Source organism: Dermacentor silvarum, chromosome 5 (genome assembly GCF_013339745.2).
Source record: "Dermacentor silvarum isolate Dsil-2018 chromosome 5, BIME_Dsil_1.4, whole genome shotgun sequence".
Classification (NCBI taxonomy): Eukaryota; Metazoa; Arthropoda; class Arachnida; order Ixodida; family Ixodidae; genus Dermacentor; species Dermacentor silvarum.
Window position 1 is genome coordinate 99316520 of NC_051158.1, and position 14123 is coordinate 99330642.

Below are 14123 nucleotides of genomic sequence, written 5' to 3' on the forward strand. Positions count from 1 at the left end.
TGCAACTGAAGATTTCATACTTTGTTCAGCCTATAAGGATGGCACTGAGAATATTCCAGGTTGGCAAGTAGTTTTCTGAAGTGAAGAATGGTGAGATCACTCAAAAAGAAGTTTCTGCATTTTTGCGAATAAAACCCACATCAAGAATTGTAAAAATTTCACAGTAAGGTCAGGGATGGGGTGTAGATTACAGGAATTTCGCTTTCAGGCGTGGCTTCATTGCAGCACAGCGGGGGTCGCCACAAAGCCACACTTCAGGGCAAAATTCTCACCTACTCAAACCTTCGTTATCTTCTGGGGAACCCCACCGTCTTTCCACCCTGTGTGCTGAAGCTTCTCTTCATTTTGCATTTAGAAGTTAGTGAGTAGTACACACAGCTCCGCTAAAGTAGAATGTGGATCACAATAAAGTGTGCGCAATGGCCCAGTGGCGCAATGGTGGAACAGAGTTACTGGCTAAAGATACAACATGGACAAGTCGTTTATCCCAAAATGGATACTGTTTTTGTAAACATCTGAGGGTTGTATGCTATTATTTTAGTAGGTTATGCATGCATACTTTTTTTTCTCTTTATAGGCTGTTCTGAAACAGGGTGAACAGGGTGCGAGTTATATGTTTTGGCAGGTAATATGGCAGAAAATATTGTATTTCCTAGCCTGCACTTTACAATCTGAACTTAAGAAAACGTTGCCCAAGTTCAGCGTATGATCAAGAAACCCACTGATGAAGTCCCATATGAGATAAAATCATCGTGCCTGCGAATCATAACAAGTTTTGCAAGTTCTAAAAATGGCCTCCGGGCCTCTTGTGCTCATTGAGGGTCAGAGAGCAAGCTGGGTAGAAACATTTTTAAACTGTTCTCTAAGGGTTGTAGAAATCCGTGAAAGTCTTCATATACTTCACATTCTCTCGCTCTGTAATGTTTTATCGTTGTGGAAAATAATTTTTATAGGTGGACTTCACAAACAGCATTCAAATGCATTCATGAAACATTAAATTGCAGAAATATTGAGTAAATTAAAGAGGACCATTAGGAGTTCTTTGTTTCATCATAGTAGAAATCATCCTTAAGATCTTCCAAATCAAAAATGAAAAGAAAGCTTGTCATTAAATTTAGCATCTGTGTTCTTTTTTGGTATTTCAAAATAACTTTTACTTACTTTTGTTTTATTTCTGCAGTATCGAGGCCTTCTATTTCTCCTTCAACTGCCACATGTGACAACTCAAAGCAAGGATGTCTCCACCAATGTCACCTCTGTGAATATGAGACTGATAAACTGTTTCGTCTGGAAGCACATGCCAGCGTCCATACTGGCGAGAAGCCATTTAAATGCCCTTCATGCCGTCGGAGCTTCTCACAAAAGACCCACCTGAAAGAGCACCTGCGCACCCACACTGGCGAGAAACCATTTCAGTGCCCTTCTTGCTCTCTGAGCTTCTCAAAAAGCTACAACCTAAACGTTCATCTGCGCACCCACACCGGTGAGAAGCCATTTCAATGCCCTTCATGCCCTCAGAGCTTCTCACAGAAGGCCAACCTGAAAGAGCACCTGCGCACCCACACAGGCGAGAAACCATTTCAGTGCCCTTCATGCCCTCTGAGCTTTTCAAAAAGCTACACCCTAAACCTTCACCTGCGCACCCACACGGGTGAGAAGCCATTTCACTGCCCTTCATGCCCTCAGAGCTTCTCACAGAAGGCCAAGCTGAAAGAGCACCTGCGCACCCACACAGGCGAGAAACCATTTGAGTGCCCTTCCTGCTCTCAGTGCTTCTCATTGAAGTGTGCCCTGAAGAGACACCAGCGCACTCATACAGGTGACCGGCCATACAGTTGCACCATCTGCTCCATGTCCTTTACGAAGATTAATCACTTGAGCAGACATAAGAGAGAACAGCACTGTGATACTGTAGGGTAAATGAACGACCATGTTGAACTAGTGTCTGAATTAAAAATCTACAGACGTGTAGCATGTTGAATGTTCTACTGCATCAGGTAGCACAAGTGTCTCGATGTGCTTAAAAGGGGCCCTGGAACACTTTTTTCGTGTCACCATACTTGCTCTAGATCCTTTCTCGGCATCTTATTGAACATAGTGCAAATTAGATTATGAAAACTGACCCACACAAAGCTGTTCATATTGAGAAAAAATTTCTACATACAGTTAAACCTCAATATAATGAAGCCAGTAAAATCAGCAATTTGATTTGCTATGTTGTGAGTTTTCATTATTCGAACAGTATTCGATGTTTATTTTGATCTGATAAATCACTGCTTGTACACCCCTATGATATCACTATGTTCATTATAATGCTTATTACACTTCAGATGTCTGAATGATGTGCTATTTAAGTTCTGTGTTACTTTTTTTTTTAGTACTCTATTTCTCGGTCTTTAAGTCGCACCCCCCTCATAACGGCAGGTTTACCAGAAAAAAAAAGTGTATATGTGTATGTATATGTGTATGTGTTCATACACAAAAATGTGTATGAACTGGTGTATAATACGCACCGGTTCATTCACTAAGTGATTTTAAAAAATGCGAGGGACATTTGACTGTGAGAATGTGGATCACGCGCTGTGGAGATGGGTTTGCACTAGGCTTACCCTATGAGCGACGGTCAGAAAAGGGCACGACGCTCCTCCGCTCCGCAACGCACAAAGGCGCTATAGCAGGGTTCGTCGACTCTCTGACATGGCGGTGAGGAGGCTCCGGAGTCAGTTCATGAACAAACACGGGTTTATTCATCCAAAATACAGCCACAGTGCGACAGTCACGGCGCTTACGGGCCAATTCTCACCGCAAGACCAATCGAGCACGCACGCCCGCTGCACTAGGGCTAGCCGGATAGCGGTCTGCCAAGCGCGAGAACGAGGAGTCGCGAGAACAAAGGTCTCATGTAACCACCTCGTTCTGGGCCTGTGAGCATCTGCCGTTGCGAGGAAGCGCTCAGCAGACGAGAGCTCGGGTGGAGAGGGTGCCCTAGGGCCGCCGCTTGGGAGGCCAATCAGGGCGCGTCCCGGTGACGTGTTCTCGCAGGGCAAGTCCAATCCCAAGGGGGAGAAGCACGGTTTGCACGGGAAAGTAGGTCTGGCGCGCTAGCCATGTCCGCCATGTTGCCATTACTGGCGGCGGTTCCCGGAGATCGAGCTAAGCGCCACGTGCGAGCTAGGGGACGAGGCTCGGGAAGGCACCTCGATCCCCACAGCGCAAGCGTATGGGTACCATTCCTATATAATTGCGATAGCAATGATATGTACACTCCTGGTGCATTTCTGCCAGTCGTGGTCACTGCAGTGTTCCGTATAAAGTCCAAGGGTGATAACATCGTCCCCTAGTTACTTCCAGATATAGCGCAAATAAGAACACATACACACGAAATAGACACGACAGACGCGGACAAGTGCTACTACCAACTGTTTATTACAATGGACACACCCTCTGATTTATAGTGTCATGCCCGCTTCCCCATGTGAAGGTGATAAGAACAAATATAAAAAGGTGAACAATATCACTATCTCTTTCTGACAACAGATCTCAAGAAGTCCAGTTCGGCACTGTGCAACACAAAATACACTTCACTTATACATAAAGCTGAATGCTTGTGTATAAAGACTGCTTTTAAAGCGAGCCATGTGGTTTGCAGATTTGCCTGAGATGGTGGTTTCATAAAATCGTGCCTTGCAACTACACGTGGTGGTATGGGCAACCAAATGTGCATATTTGTCATCTTTCTTCTTAACTTCTTGACCCATGGGAGGTATTCCCAGCGAGAAGGCCGTGTAGGCCATGTTTGCTGGGAATACCTCCCACAAGTCAAGAATGGTCTTTTGCCTTTTGACTCTGCCCACTTAAAATAATAAAAATGGGTATTGCTTGCAATGCCAGGATGCTGCGCTCCATAAGTAGTTTGCGCATATAATGCCGCATAGCTTCGAAAATCAGATTAGTCGCCTATTGGCAGCGTGATTCCCTGAGTTGCTTCTTGGTGCAGTGGCCGAATCTCTCCTCCAGAAGGTGAAGAAAAGTGCTGGAGCGAAAAGGGCTGAGACCCAGCAACAGATGGCAAGATGCTTAGTCATGCCTTATATGCATAAGGTCTCGCACAACCTGAAGAGGGTCGTGAACAGGTATCGTATTCCGGTGGTCTTCACGACTCTTAGTAAGCTGTCTAGGCTCTGCCCTCGAATTTGCGGTGACAGGAAACGAACAGCTATGCTTGACGCTACGTAAGGTGTGCGAAAGAAGGGGTATACAGTCGAACTTACTTATAACGATACCGGCTTTAACAATATATCGGTAATAACATTGAGAAGCTGCTGCACCGTCAATTTTTGTATGTTTTCTATGGTGAAATAACCTGCTTACTACAATGCCCCCATGGTGCATTATCGGTTATGATAGTGAAGTCTGGTTACTGGGTGTCCGTGCTGAAAGAGAATGGAATGCAGAATACCTGAAAACAAAAAAAATTTGGGCCGCTGCATGTTGCCGCACGCTCTTTTCCAGCCTTCTCCGCATCACCAGCCTGGCGCGCCTCTCTCCCATCACACTTGCACCCCTCCGAATACAAAGGGGCTGCGCCCATAGCTCTGCGTCGCGCCACTCTCCAAACCAAGAATGGACTGCACCAACTGCTGCGCTGGGTGTTGCTCTTGCTGCGCATTTCTGCCAACGGATGAAGTCGCTCGTGCTCGTCTTTTTGTTGGTTGCGTCGAAGTTTTCCGGGCCATGGGGTTTCGCCCGTTTCGCAGCCTCGTTTGACTCGCCACCGAAACGGAAGATGGCTGATCCGCCTGCTGACCATCGGCAATGCAGGACGTTGCAGGTGAGAAGAAAATGCACTGCTATAGATTTGGAAACGAATTGCTACTAAACGATGAGGCAATCGTCGTGAACGTGCTCGCATCGGATAGCGACGGTGACAGTAACGACAGCAGCGATGACGCGGTAGGACGGGCTGCCTCAACGTTGTCCTTGCAGGAGGTCAGTCCCTCCGGGGCTTCGTTTTCGCGAGGGGTCTTGGCGAGAAGGATGTTGGCAAGCTGCGATCGTGTCAAGCAAGCACGGCTGACGGACATGGGGTTTTCTCGTGCAAGCTCGTGAGAAGTGCATGGCGAGATGCTTGTGGCGATTTCGCCCCAGCGTTCCTCTGGATTTCTTAAGCTGAGAGACTGCCGCGGCAATATTCTCGCATGTTTTAAAAGGCGCCTTTTGAGGCCACCAAAGCAACGCCTCGGCGGAGCTCGCATGCCACTTGTCGCCCGTGAGCCTGCCAATCTGGAACGCCGACAGCCGTGGCTTGTTACACGCGATCGGAGCGCGCAGGAAACTAGAGTTACACAGTTACATGAGTAAACTCAATCAGCAGCCAGATGGTTGAAGGTGGTGGGGAGGCGCATTATAGTTTTGTCACAACAGCTCTGCCATCCCCCTATTTTGATTTTTTCATGCAGCTCGGTTATAACAATTATTGGTTATAATAATGGAATTTTTGTGGCACTTGAATATTGTTATACATGGGTTCGACTATACTCTGTTGCCTTGTTGTGCGAAAATGTGTAAATCAGCCAAACCGAGCGGTGCATCGACGACCGGCTCGGGGAGCATGCACTGAAGGTTAAGAAGAAAGATGACAAATAAGCACATTTGGTTGCCCTATGTGGTTGCACCATCTGAGGCAAATCTGCAAACCACACAGCTCGAGTGGCTTTAGAAGCAATCTTTATAAACAAGAATTCAGCTATATGTATAAGTGAAAAGTGCTGTTTTGCACAGTGCCGAACTGGACTTCTTGAGCTCTGTTGTCTGAGACAGATAGTGATATTGTTCACCTTTTTAGATTTGTTCTTATCACGTTCACATGGGCAAGGGGGCGTGCCACTTGTGTATGTGGTTCACTTTATAAATCGGAGGGTTTGTCCATTGTAATCAGTCGGTAGTAGCACTCGTCCACGTCTGTCGTGTCTTCTTCGTGTGTATGTGTTCTTATTTGCGCTATATCTGGAAATAAATATGTTAGACCAACTAGCCCAGTAGATGATCCTTCTGTGAATATCGTCCCCGTACACCGTATGCTGTATGTGCGAGTGAAAGCGTGTGACAGTGAACCGAATCCTGCACAAGGGAGGAAAGCAGGAAGGCAGCGTGGGAGGAGGGGAGGGGTGCTGGCTTGTACTCTGGTAGCAACTGCGTAGTTTGTGCAGCGGCGCGCGCCATATCTTGAAAGCGATCTGCAGATGCGACGACTTCGGGGTCGGTCGACTCGCGGTCGGCCTGCCACCGCTTAATCCGCCGGCCTTTTTCATTTTCCTGTGCTGCCCTCTGCCGCGCGCTGCTGGAAACGTTTTGGAAGGGTGCTGGGGCTTTCGCCGGTTGATTTGTGAACCTGCGCCCGTGTTAAGTGCGCATCGGTTGTGCATGTCATGGATCGCGAATAATTATTAATGGTCTCTGCGGGGCAGCATGTCGTTCCTGGAAGCCATGTAGCACTCACCAACTATATACATGTATATAGGGTGAGCAGGCCTGGGGCCGTATTCTGAAACATTTCGCCTAGGCGAAATCAGCATGCGCGCTGATTGGCTGGTTGAGCAAATTGAATGACGTCGGGCTCAACCACCCAATCAGCTCATCCAATTTTGCTAAAACAGCCAATCGGCGCACGCCTGAAAGCGAAAAAAGAAATTTCGCCTATAGGCGAACGTTTCAGAATACGGCCCCCGAGTGTGCTGTTTTGTTTATAATGCGGCCGATAAAGGCACGCTGAGTTCCCTCTGCCGTCGCGGCTGCTTTGGAGTTCGTTGTCGCTAACTCCTGCACTTGCACCTCGCTTTTTTGTAATTCTTTTTACACATTCTTTAGACATTTCGCATAAATAAGATGTTTTCGAGTGCGCAGCCTTCCGCGTTGGATTTAGCAAAGCTGTGCACTTAATTATTTACATCGGCATCTACAGCCACAGATCGTTGTTGGCGTCAAAAAATGGGGGAAAGGCGCTGATATGAAAGAATGTCAAAACGTAGAATAAAACACACATATCTGCTCATATGAGCCGCATTGTTCCATCGTGAGACGAGTCAGTATCAGCGGCTGAGTCACTTAAACAATGGCGGCTGTGATCCACTTACAAATATCGGGCTGTTAAGTTTTTTTATTGATTCTCGCTTTTCTTTAACTTCGCGATAGTTAGTTTGCACGTGCCATAAAGCATTATTAGAGCAAACTGTGCTCGCATAAGCGCTCATTTAAAGGCCGTGTTGTTCCTGCAAAAACGCGGATGCCATCGCTGACACCGTTGGTATATAACTGAGCGACGCGGCTGTTTATGCTGCTGTGCCGAATGTTCCGTCTCTTGTTTCCGGTTTGACGCAGAGATAAAGAGTACTACATCTCAGGAATTAAGAAATGTGTCCAGCATGCCAACACATAAAAACCCACCCATCTACTTTGCGAATACGACCGGCAGCGTACGGGAACGGTGACGTACAGATGTTGGCACAGGCGTTGGGCACAGCGCTGTGCTGTGTCCCCGCTTGCAGCTTATTGTGTACGCGGCGATCGAAGCGAAGGGTAGTTTATTTCAAATCGCTAAGGCTAGAATTGGACTATAAAAGCAGTTTCTTTCATCCTGACTTGCTTAGTTTTCAGTACAGGTCCGCCGGTAGCGGGTGCGCGAACTCGACGGCGCCAGGCCTAACCTTCGCTTAACAGGATCAACATTGGCTCAAACCTATGCGCACGGATTGAGAGGGTCGAATATTGTGCATTTCAACTTCGTAGGCATGTCTTGACTCACTTTGAGCGCGATTGTTTATATATACTAACGAAGCCGTTGCGGCTATCGCGTTATCGGCTCGATCGGCCGATCGCGCGGGGTTCGGTCGAACGATGGTCGGCACGCTGATTTTATCGGTGCCATCGACAAGAAAGCCCGCCGCAGTACGACAACTCGTGCTCGTCGGTTACGTCTTGTAGGCCTGGTATGATAAAATGGTCTCAGCGACACAGTGCTGAATGGTCGGTCAATCGTAGGCGGGCGCGTCTTGTCGGTCTCGTATCGACCCAGTGTTACCGCGCCTTGAGTACGTGAAGTCGGGCACACGCTGCCACTACCAGCAAGCGAGGACCGACGCTGCAAGAACTCTCCGTCAGCAACGTGTTTTTAAGTGTCGTCCAAGTGTAACGCAGGGGTTTATCGACAAATTTGCTATTACAGCCATGAATGCAAGGCGGCAACTACGTGGTTCCCTGTGCAGTCTGGACGAAGCCCTCGCCGCTTTCTGTTAAAATTGGAGTTGCAGTCTTACGCTACGCACGTTTTCGGTACCGCACTGACGTCGAGCTACAGGTTCACAGCTACAGGACGTCGAGCTTCAGCCGCCGCGCAGTACGCAGTTGATGCCAAATTACAACGCCGCCCGCTATCCCACCCCCCTCTCCCCAGTGCCTAGAGCGCGACGGAAGAAGGCGCGCTTCCTCCCCGCTTTTTCTTGCGCGCACGGGATTTAGCCGCGGTCGTCGGCTCCCCTCGCACATACAGCATACGGCGCATGACGTAATAGTTCAGCGGAAATCCGCTAGGCGGAGGTAAGTAATTAAAGGGAAACTTAGACATCCACCAAAATGTAGCAATTTGCTGCAATGGAAACCCAACCGGGTTCCTCGAAAGAAAGTCTCGCAGTTGAAGAAGTTGAAGTCCCGGACGCAACACTACAATTGCCAGTAGGTACAGCGTTTGACCGCTGGCGCCACGCTGCGCCGCTCGCGCGTACCGCGTTTCTAGGTGGTTTCTTTCGCCGAGGGCGCTCGAACGCAATCATATGGTTCGCATGAATGCAACCCTTGGAAGCGTGGCTGTATGGCTCAGTGACTACGGCGCTCGCTTTAGGATCATGCGTAGGCTGGTTCAAATCCCGCTTGCGGTACAATTTTTTTTTAATATCACGCTTTTCTTTCTTTTTTTCCTCTCTGTTTGCCAGCGTGGTCGTTTGAACCCCGGTGCCACGGCGGCAGCCGTGGTACCGGGCGCCGACGCGAAGCGGCGGTCGTTGGGGTGTTGCGGAGCGCAGCGTAGCAACACCCCAAATAAGAAAATACTGCTCCAGTCAGGTAGACTGCTCCCTCCCTGATAGTGAGATTATGTTTGGATCATCAAAACAGTGATGCGTTTATAATACCACCGATCCCAACAGCAGGCCACCAGCCCAGCGTTTTCTCCGTCAACGCCTCCTCCGTTCCAACGGCGGCGGCTAGAAACATGGTACGCGCGAGCGGCGCAGTGTGGCGCCAGCGGTCAAACGCTTTACCTACTAGCAATTGGAAATACGCGTCCCGGACCAGGATGAATTTTTCTTCAACTGCGAGGCTTTCTTTCGAGGAACCCGGTTGGGTTTCCATTGTAGCAAATTGCTACATTTGGGTGGATGTCTCAGTTTCCCTTTAATTAGCATACGGCGCGCGGCGACAGCATTATCGCCCTTGGACTTACTACGGAAAACTAGCGCGAAAAAGACGTGGACGAGCAGGAAACGACGAACACGCTGGCGCTGTTTGTCGTTTCTTGCTCGTCCACGTCTTTTTGGGGCTAGTCTTTTCCTAAAATGGAACCACACCAACTGGCCTAGTTCTCAGTTTTGATGTTTATACGGAACATCTATGCGCCAAAACCAATTTTAGCGCCTGAACGCGTCATAGACACCATTCTTAGATAGCAAAGACGGATCTTAAAGGCCATGGTTTTACTGGCCGAAACCGAAAATACGTCATAGGTGTCGCCCCGGGCACTTTGGGCGGCCAAGCCCATCGTCAGTTAAGCCACCAAGCCAAGCGACATGAAAAGTCAACATGGCCGCTCAGGCCGGCAGTTCGCAACGCACGATGCGGGAACGGTCCCACAGTTGCGACGCAACGGTGAGGTTACCAATGCAGTGGGTCCTATGGGAGCTATGCCGGGACCGGCCGAAAACGACGTAACAGCCGGGAAAACGCAGCACCCGGGAACGTAACAGCGGGGTTCTACTGTATAATGGATGTGTAGCAAGACTACACTGAATGGCTTGGAAATGTTCAGTAAACTTGCCCAGTTAATACTGGAAAAGTCGGAGAGGCTGTTGGGAGCATTCATTGTGTTTTGTGAAGTTTGTATTGCTATATCAAATATATGGACACCAACCAGATTTCTGCCGTCGCCGTTGCCGTGACGTTCCGTATGAAGTCCAAAGGCGATAAAATGGTCGCTGCGCGCCGTATTCGCGAGTGAAAGCACGCGGGGGACGCGCGATATCACGGAGAGCGAACGCAACCGTCGCACGAAAGGCCGTGGAGGTATGGGAGGGAGGGAGGCGGGGCGACGCTGTGCTGCGGCACCAAATGCTTATTTTGCAACAGGCCGCAAGGGGAACTGGCCACTCAATCTCCCACGCGAAGACAAGAAAGCGGGAAGGCAGCACGTGAGGGAGGGGGGGGGCGGCGGCTTCTACTCTGCCAACAACTGCGTTTGTACTTTGCCCCGCTGTGGCGGTCGCCCGCACCGTCTTTAAAAGCGATCTCCACACGGCTGACCTTTGCATGCGCCGTGCATTCGCCGCTCAGTTTCCGTTGAAGTGATAGACTGCACGAAGGCTGCGGCGGCTGCGCTTGCTGCCAGCGTTTTGACAGTCGTTGTCTGTGGTCATTCAGTGTGATCTATTCATGTTTGCTTGTGCGCGCTGACACGAGGCGTGTTAATTCAGTTAGTAAGCGAATGTGTCCCAGTTTATGCAGCCGATAAAACTACTATCCCTACTCCGAATAGCTCTCTACTAATTTGCTATCGCAATTGATGCTTCGCTTTTCGGGCGAAGCTGCGACATTTTTTTCGGTATTGTTGTGAACTTGCAAAGTGATCAAGGCTAGACATTATTAACAACATTGGGATATAGATTTATTTCTTTTTATTTTAGTGCAATAACCCTATGCTGAATGTTTTTAATATTTTTGGTGAACTTTACCCAGTCTATAGTGAAGAAATCTCAGCCACTGTTGTAAGCGTTCATTTTGGGTTGTGATCTTGAAAAGTTGTCAAGGCTAGACATTTTTATTATAATTGTGATATACATTTATTTATTGTAAGTGCAATAAAACTAGTCATTTTTGTAAATGTTAGAGTAACGAAATACTACTTGGGATGCCACTTTGAGTCCTTGACAGGTCCTGGAAAGTCTTGGAATATCCTTGAATGTTTGGCTTGGAAACCTGTATGAACCCTGTCAGAGGGCTTTGCGGGCGAGTCGTCAATGCTGCGTCGCCTCCGGGAGCTGCATCGCTTCGGTTTCCAGAGACTAGTGTCGGAGCTGCATTGTGGACGGCGCATGCAGGATACTACTGACTAGTCGATGGACAAGGAGCATGAGATGGCTGTGAAGCGGCAACAGCGCATACAGAATGAACTCCAAGATTAGCGAGTTTTTCACGGAGAATTGCCTGCACCAATGGCACTAGTGCGTATGCAAGTTGTTCGGCTCACTGGGTAGGGAAAAAAGGGCTGCAGGAGCCATGGCTACCTGTTCTCGCCGACCTATCCGCGTCAGGTCATCTGATGATGATGGTCGCTGCATTCCTAGCGTGTCGTCACGAGACGATGTTGCAGCTGTGTTCGGCAGACGTGTGAACGGAGTTGCAATGCAGCGGCTTTTGGCCTGCTCAAAGCATTGACACTCTTTTATGGTGTCCTGTACCGTTTCACAATTTTTGCACATGAACAGGCTGAAAGCATCGTCAGCGAATCTCTTCAGTATCTGCCCAACCTTGTGTAGACGTGTAGCATGTTGCATGGTGTTCTACTGCATCAGGTAACACAAGTGATGTGATCTGCTGTCTGTGTTCTGTGACTTTTTTTTTTTTGAATATTGTCTTTTGGTACATATGAAGTTTTTCCGTTTAACCCATTCATGTATTTGTTGCCTTTAGGCTCTGGTATACATGGTTCATCCTGGAGACTCTTTTGATCTTATTCTATGCGCACCATTTTTTTTACAGATGTGTGATATTGTGGATCAATTGTGATAGTTCAATAAGTTCGCTTTCTACTGTCTGTTTCATCAGAGCACCAAATAAATGCCTGTGTTTAATGAGTATTCGTTGTCTGTTCATAGTATTTACTACTTGAATAGCAGCATGCAATGTAGTGGTGTTGGCATTTTATTGTATCGGGGCTGTAAGAGAAGTTGAGGGATGGCAGTTGAATGTTCATTATTACCACAGAAGACACTTGTTATAATATACATGAGTAATTTAAATCTTGAGTCAAGTCCCCCATGCCCGATGTATCAGCATTTTTATAAGCACTAGTGTGACATACATCTGTTGAAATATTTGTATAATATTTACATTTTGAATTGTGCATAGAATAACACCTGCACTGTATAATACATTTGTGCACTGAAGGCAAGCAATTAGGTCAATCCTGTTTTCTGGACATTTGTAAAGATTCTCAACAGCAGTTGTGCCAATCTCTCATAAGGAATTTCCTCACCAACAAAACTGTGCACAGGACATGTTTTTAAGGTAAATAATTTTAAGAATAAACTGTTTTGATTGAGGGTGTGTGAATATTTGATGCTTTTGAATAGGCACCTCGTAAATACAAATACTTTCTAATAGCCTTCGAACACTTGAAACATTACCTCTGCACTAATAAACCTCAAATAGAAGCAAAAGTGCAATAAATTTCACCCCCGTGGCCATAGTATAGGCATAAAATTTGAGAATGTGGGTAGTAGAGGCTGTACATGTTGCTCGGGGAGGTAGACTTTCCTGGCTCTACAGCGATCATTTGCACTCTCCGAAGAGCCCTTTGTGTCCGAGCAAATTCCTAATTTGTTCCTTCTCCTCCATTTGTGCTTTTAGTAAACAATGCTTCATAACGTGCGACGGAACGACGGGAACTTGCCAGTGTTGGGAAACCAGGATGTGCACATTGTTTGATGCATATTTTGCTGATGGCTGTCAGTTGGGCGTGTTAATAAACGTTCATGATGGAAAAAGCACTACTAAAACGCTACTGTAACGGAGACTTAGCAATAACAGAGGAGCGCTTTTTCCTGTGTTCTTGTTAAGTGGCCACTTAGTAGCGCTTTTTCCATCATGACAGCTGTTCATTTTTCGAAAACTATTTTAAACGTATGCCACATTTGATTTGTTTGACTTCTGGCACTATTCCATTCGTACGCGCATTCCATTTCATCTGAAAAATTACTTTTCTACTGCAGGTTAGACCTATATTGGGCAACAATGTACCTACATGTAATAAATAAACATGTAAGCTTCTCTTTTATTGCGATAGCAATTATATGGACACTTCAACCGGATTTCTGCCGTCGCCGTGAGGTTCCGTATAAAGTCCAAGGGCGAAAATCGTCGCCGCGCGCCGTTTGCGTGAGTGAAAGCGCGCAGGGGACGCGCGCTATCACGGGGAGCGAACGCACGGCGGAAAGCAAACGCGACCGTCGCGTGAAAAAGCCTTGGGGGTATGAGAGGGAGGGAGGCGGGGCGACGCTGTGCTGCGGCACCAAATGCGTATCTTGCAACCGAGCACAAGCAGAACTGGCCACTCAATGTCCCACGCGAAAGCAGCGGGAAGGCAGCGCGGGAGAGAGGGGGGGGGGGCTGCTTTTACTCTGCCCGGCTGTGGCGGTCGCCCGCACCGTCTCTCATCTCCACACGGCTCTGACCTTTGCATGCGCTGTGCATTCACCGCTCATTTTCCGTTGAAGCGATAGACCGCACGAACCTTCGCCCACTGCGGCGGCTGCGCTTGCTGCCAGCGTTTTGACAGTGCACGGTTGTCTGCGGTCATTCAGTGTGATCTATTCATGTTTGCTTGTGCGCGCTGACACCACGCTTGTTAATTCAGTTAGTAAGCGAATGTGTCCAAGTTTATGCAGCCGATAAATCTACTATCTTTACTCCGAATAGCTCTCTACTAATTTGCTATCGCAATTGGTGCTTCGCCTTTCGGGCGAAACTGCGACATTTTTAATGTTTGCGCCGGTACGGGTTGCCGGAACCTTCGCTCGCTGCAGCGGCTGCGCTTGCTGCCAGCGTTTTGACAGTGCACGGTTGTCTGCGGTCATCGAGTG

The 14123-nt window shown here is 48.0% G+C and overlaps 1 protein-coding gene and 1 long non-coding RNA gene across 8 annotated transcripts in view; one reads left to right on the plus strand and one right to left on the minus strand.

The window, feature by feature from the left end:
* The window catches only part of LOC119453641 (oocyte zinc finger protein XlCOF6), a 791503-nt gene that overhangs the window by 130296 nt on the left and 647084 nt on the right, over positions 1-14123 (plus strand). Inside the window, exon 6 of the mRNA XM_049668312.1 lies at positions 1456-1483. Coding sequence (XP_049524269.1) covers positions 1456-1483 — 28 coding nt within the window. The remainder of the gene's footprint in view (positions 1-1455; positions 1484-14123) is intronic.
* LOC119453653 (uncharacterized) overlaps positions 1-14123 on the minus strand; it is a 415401-nt gene that overhangs the window by 113741 nt on the left and 287537 nt on the right. The window lies entirely within an intron of this gene.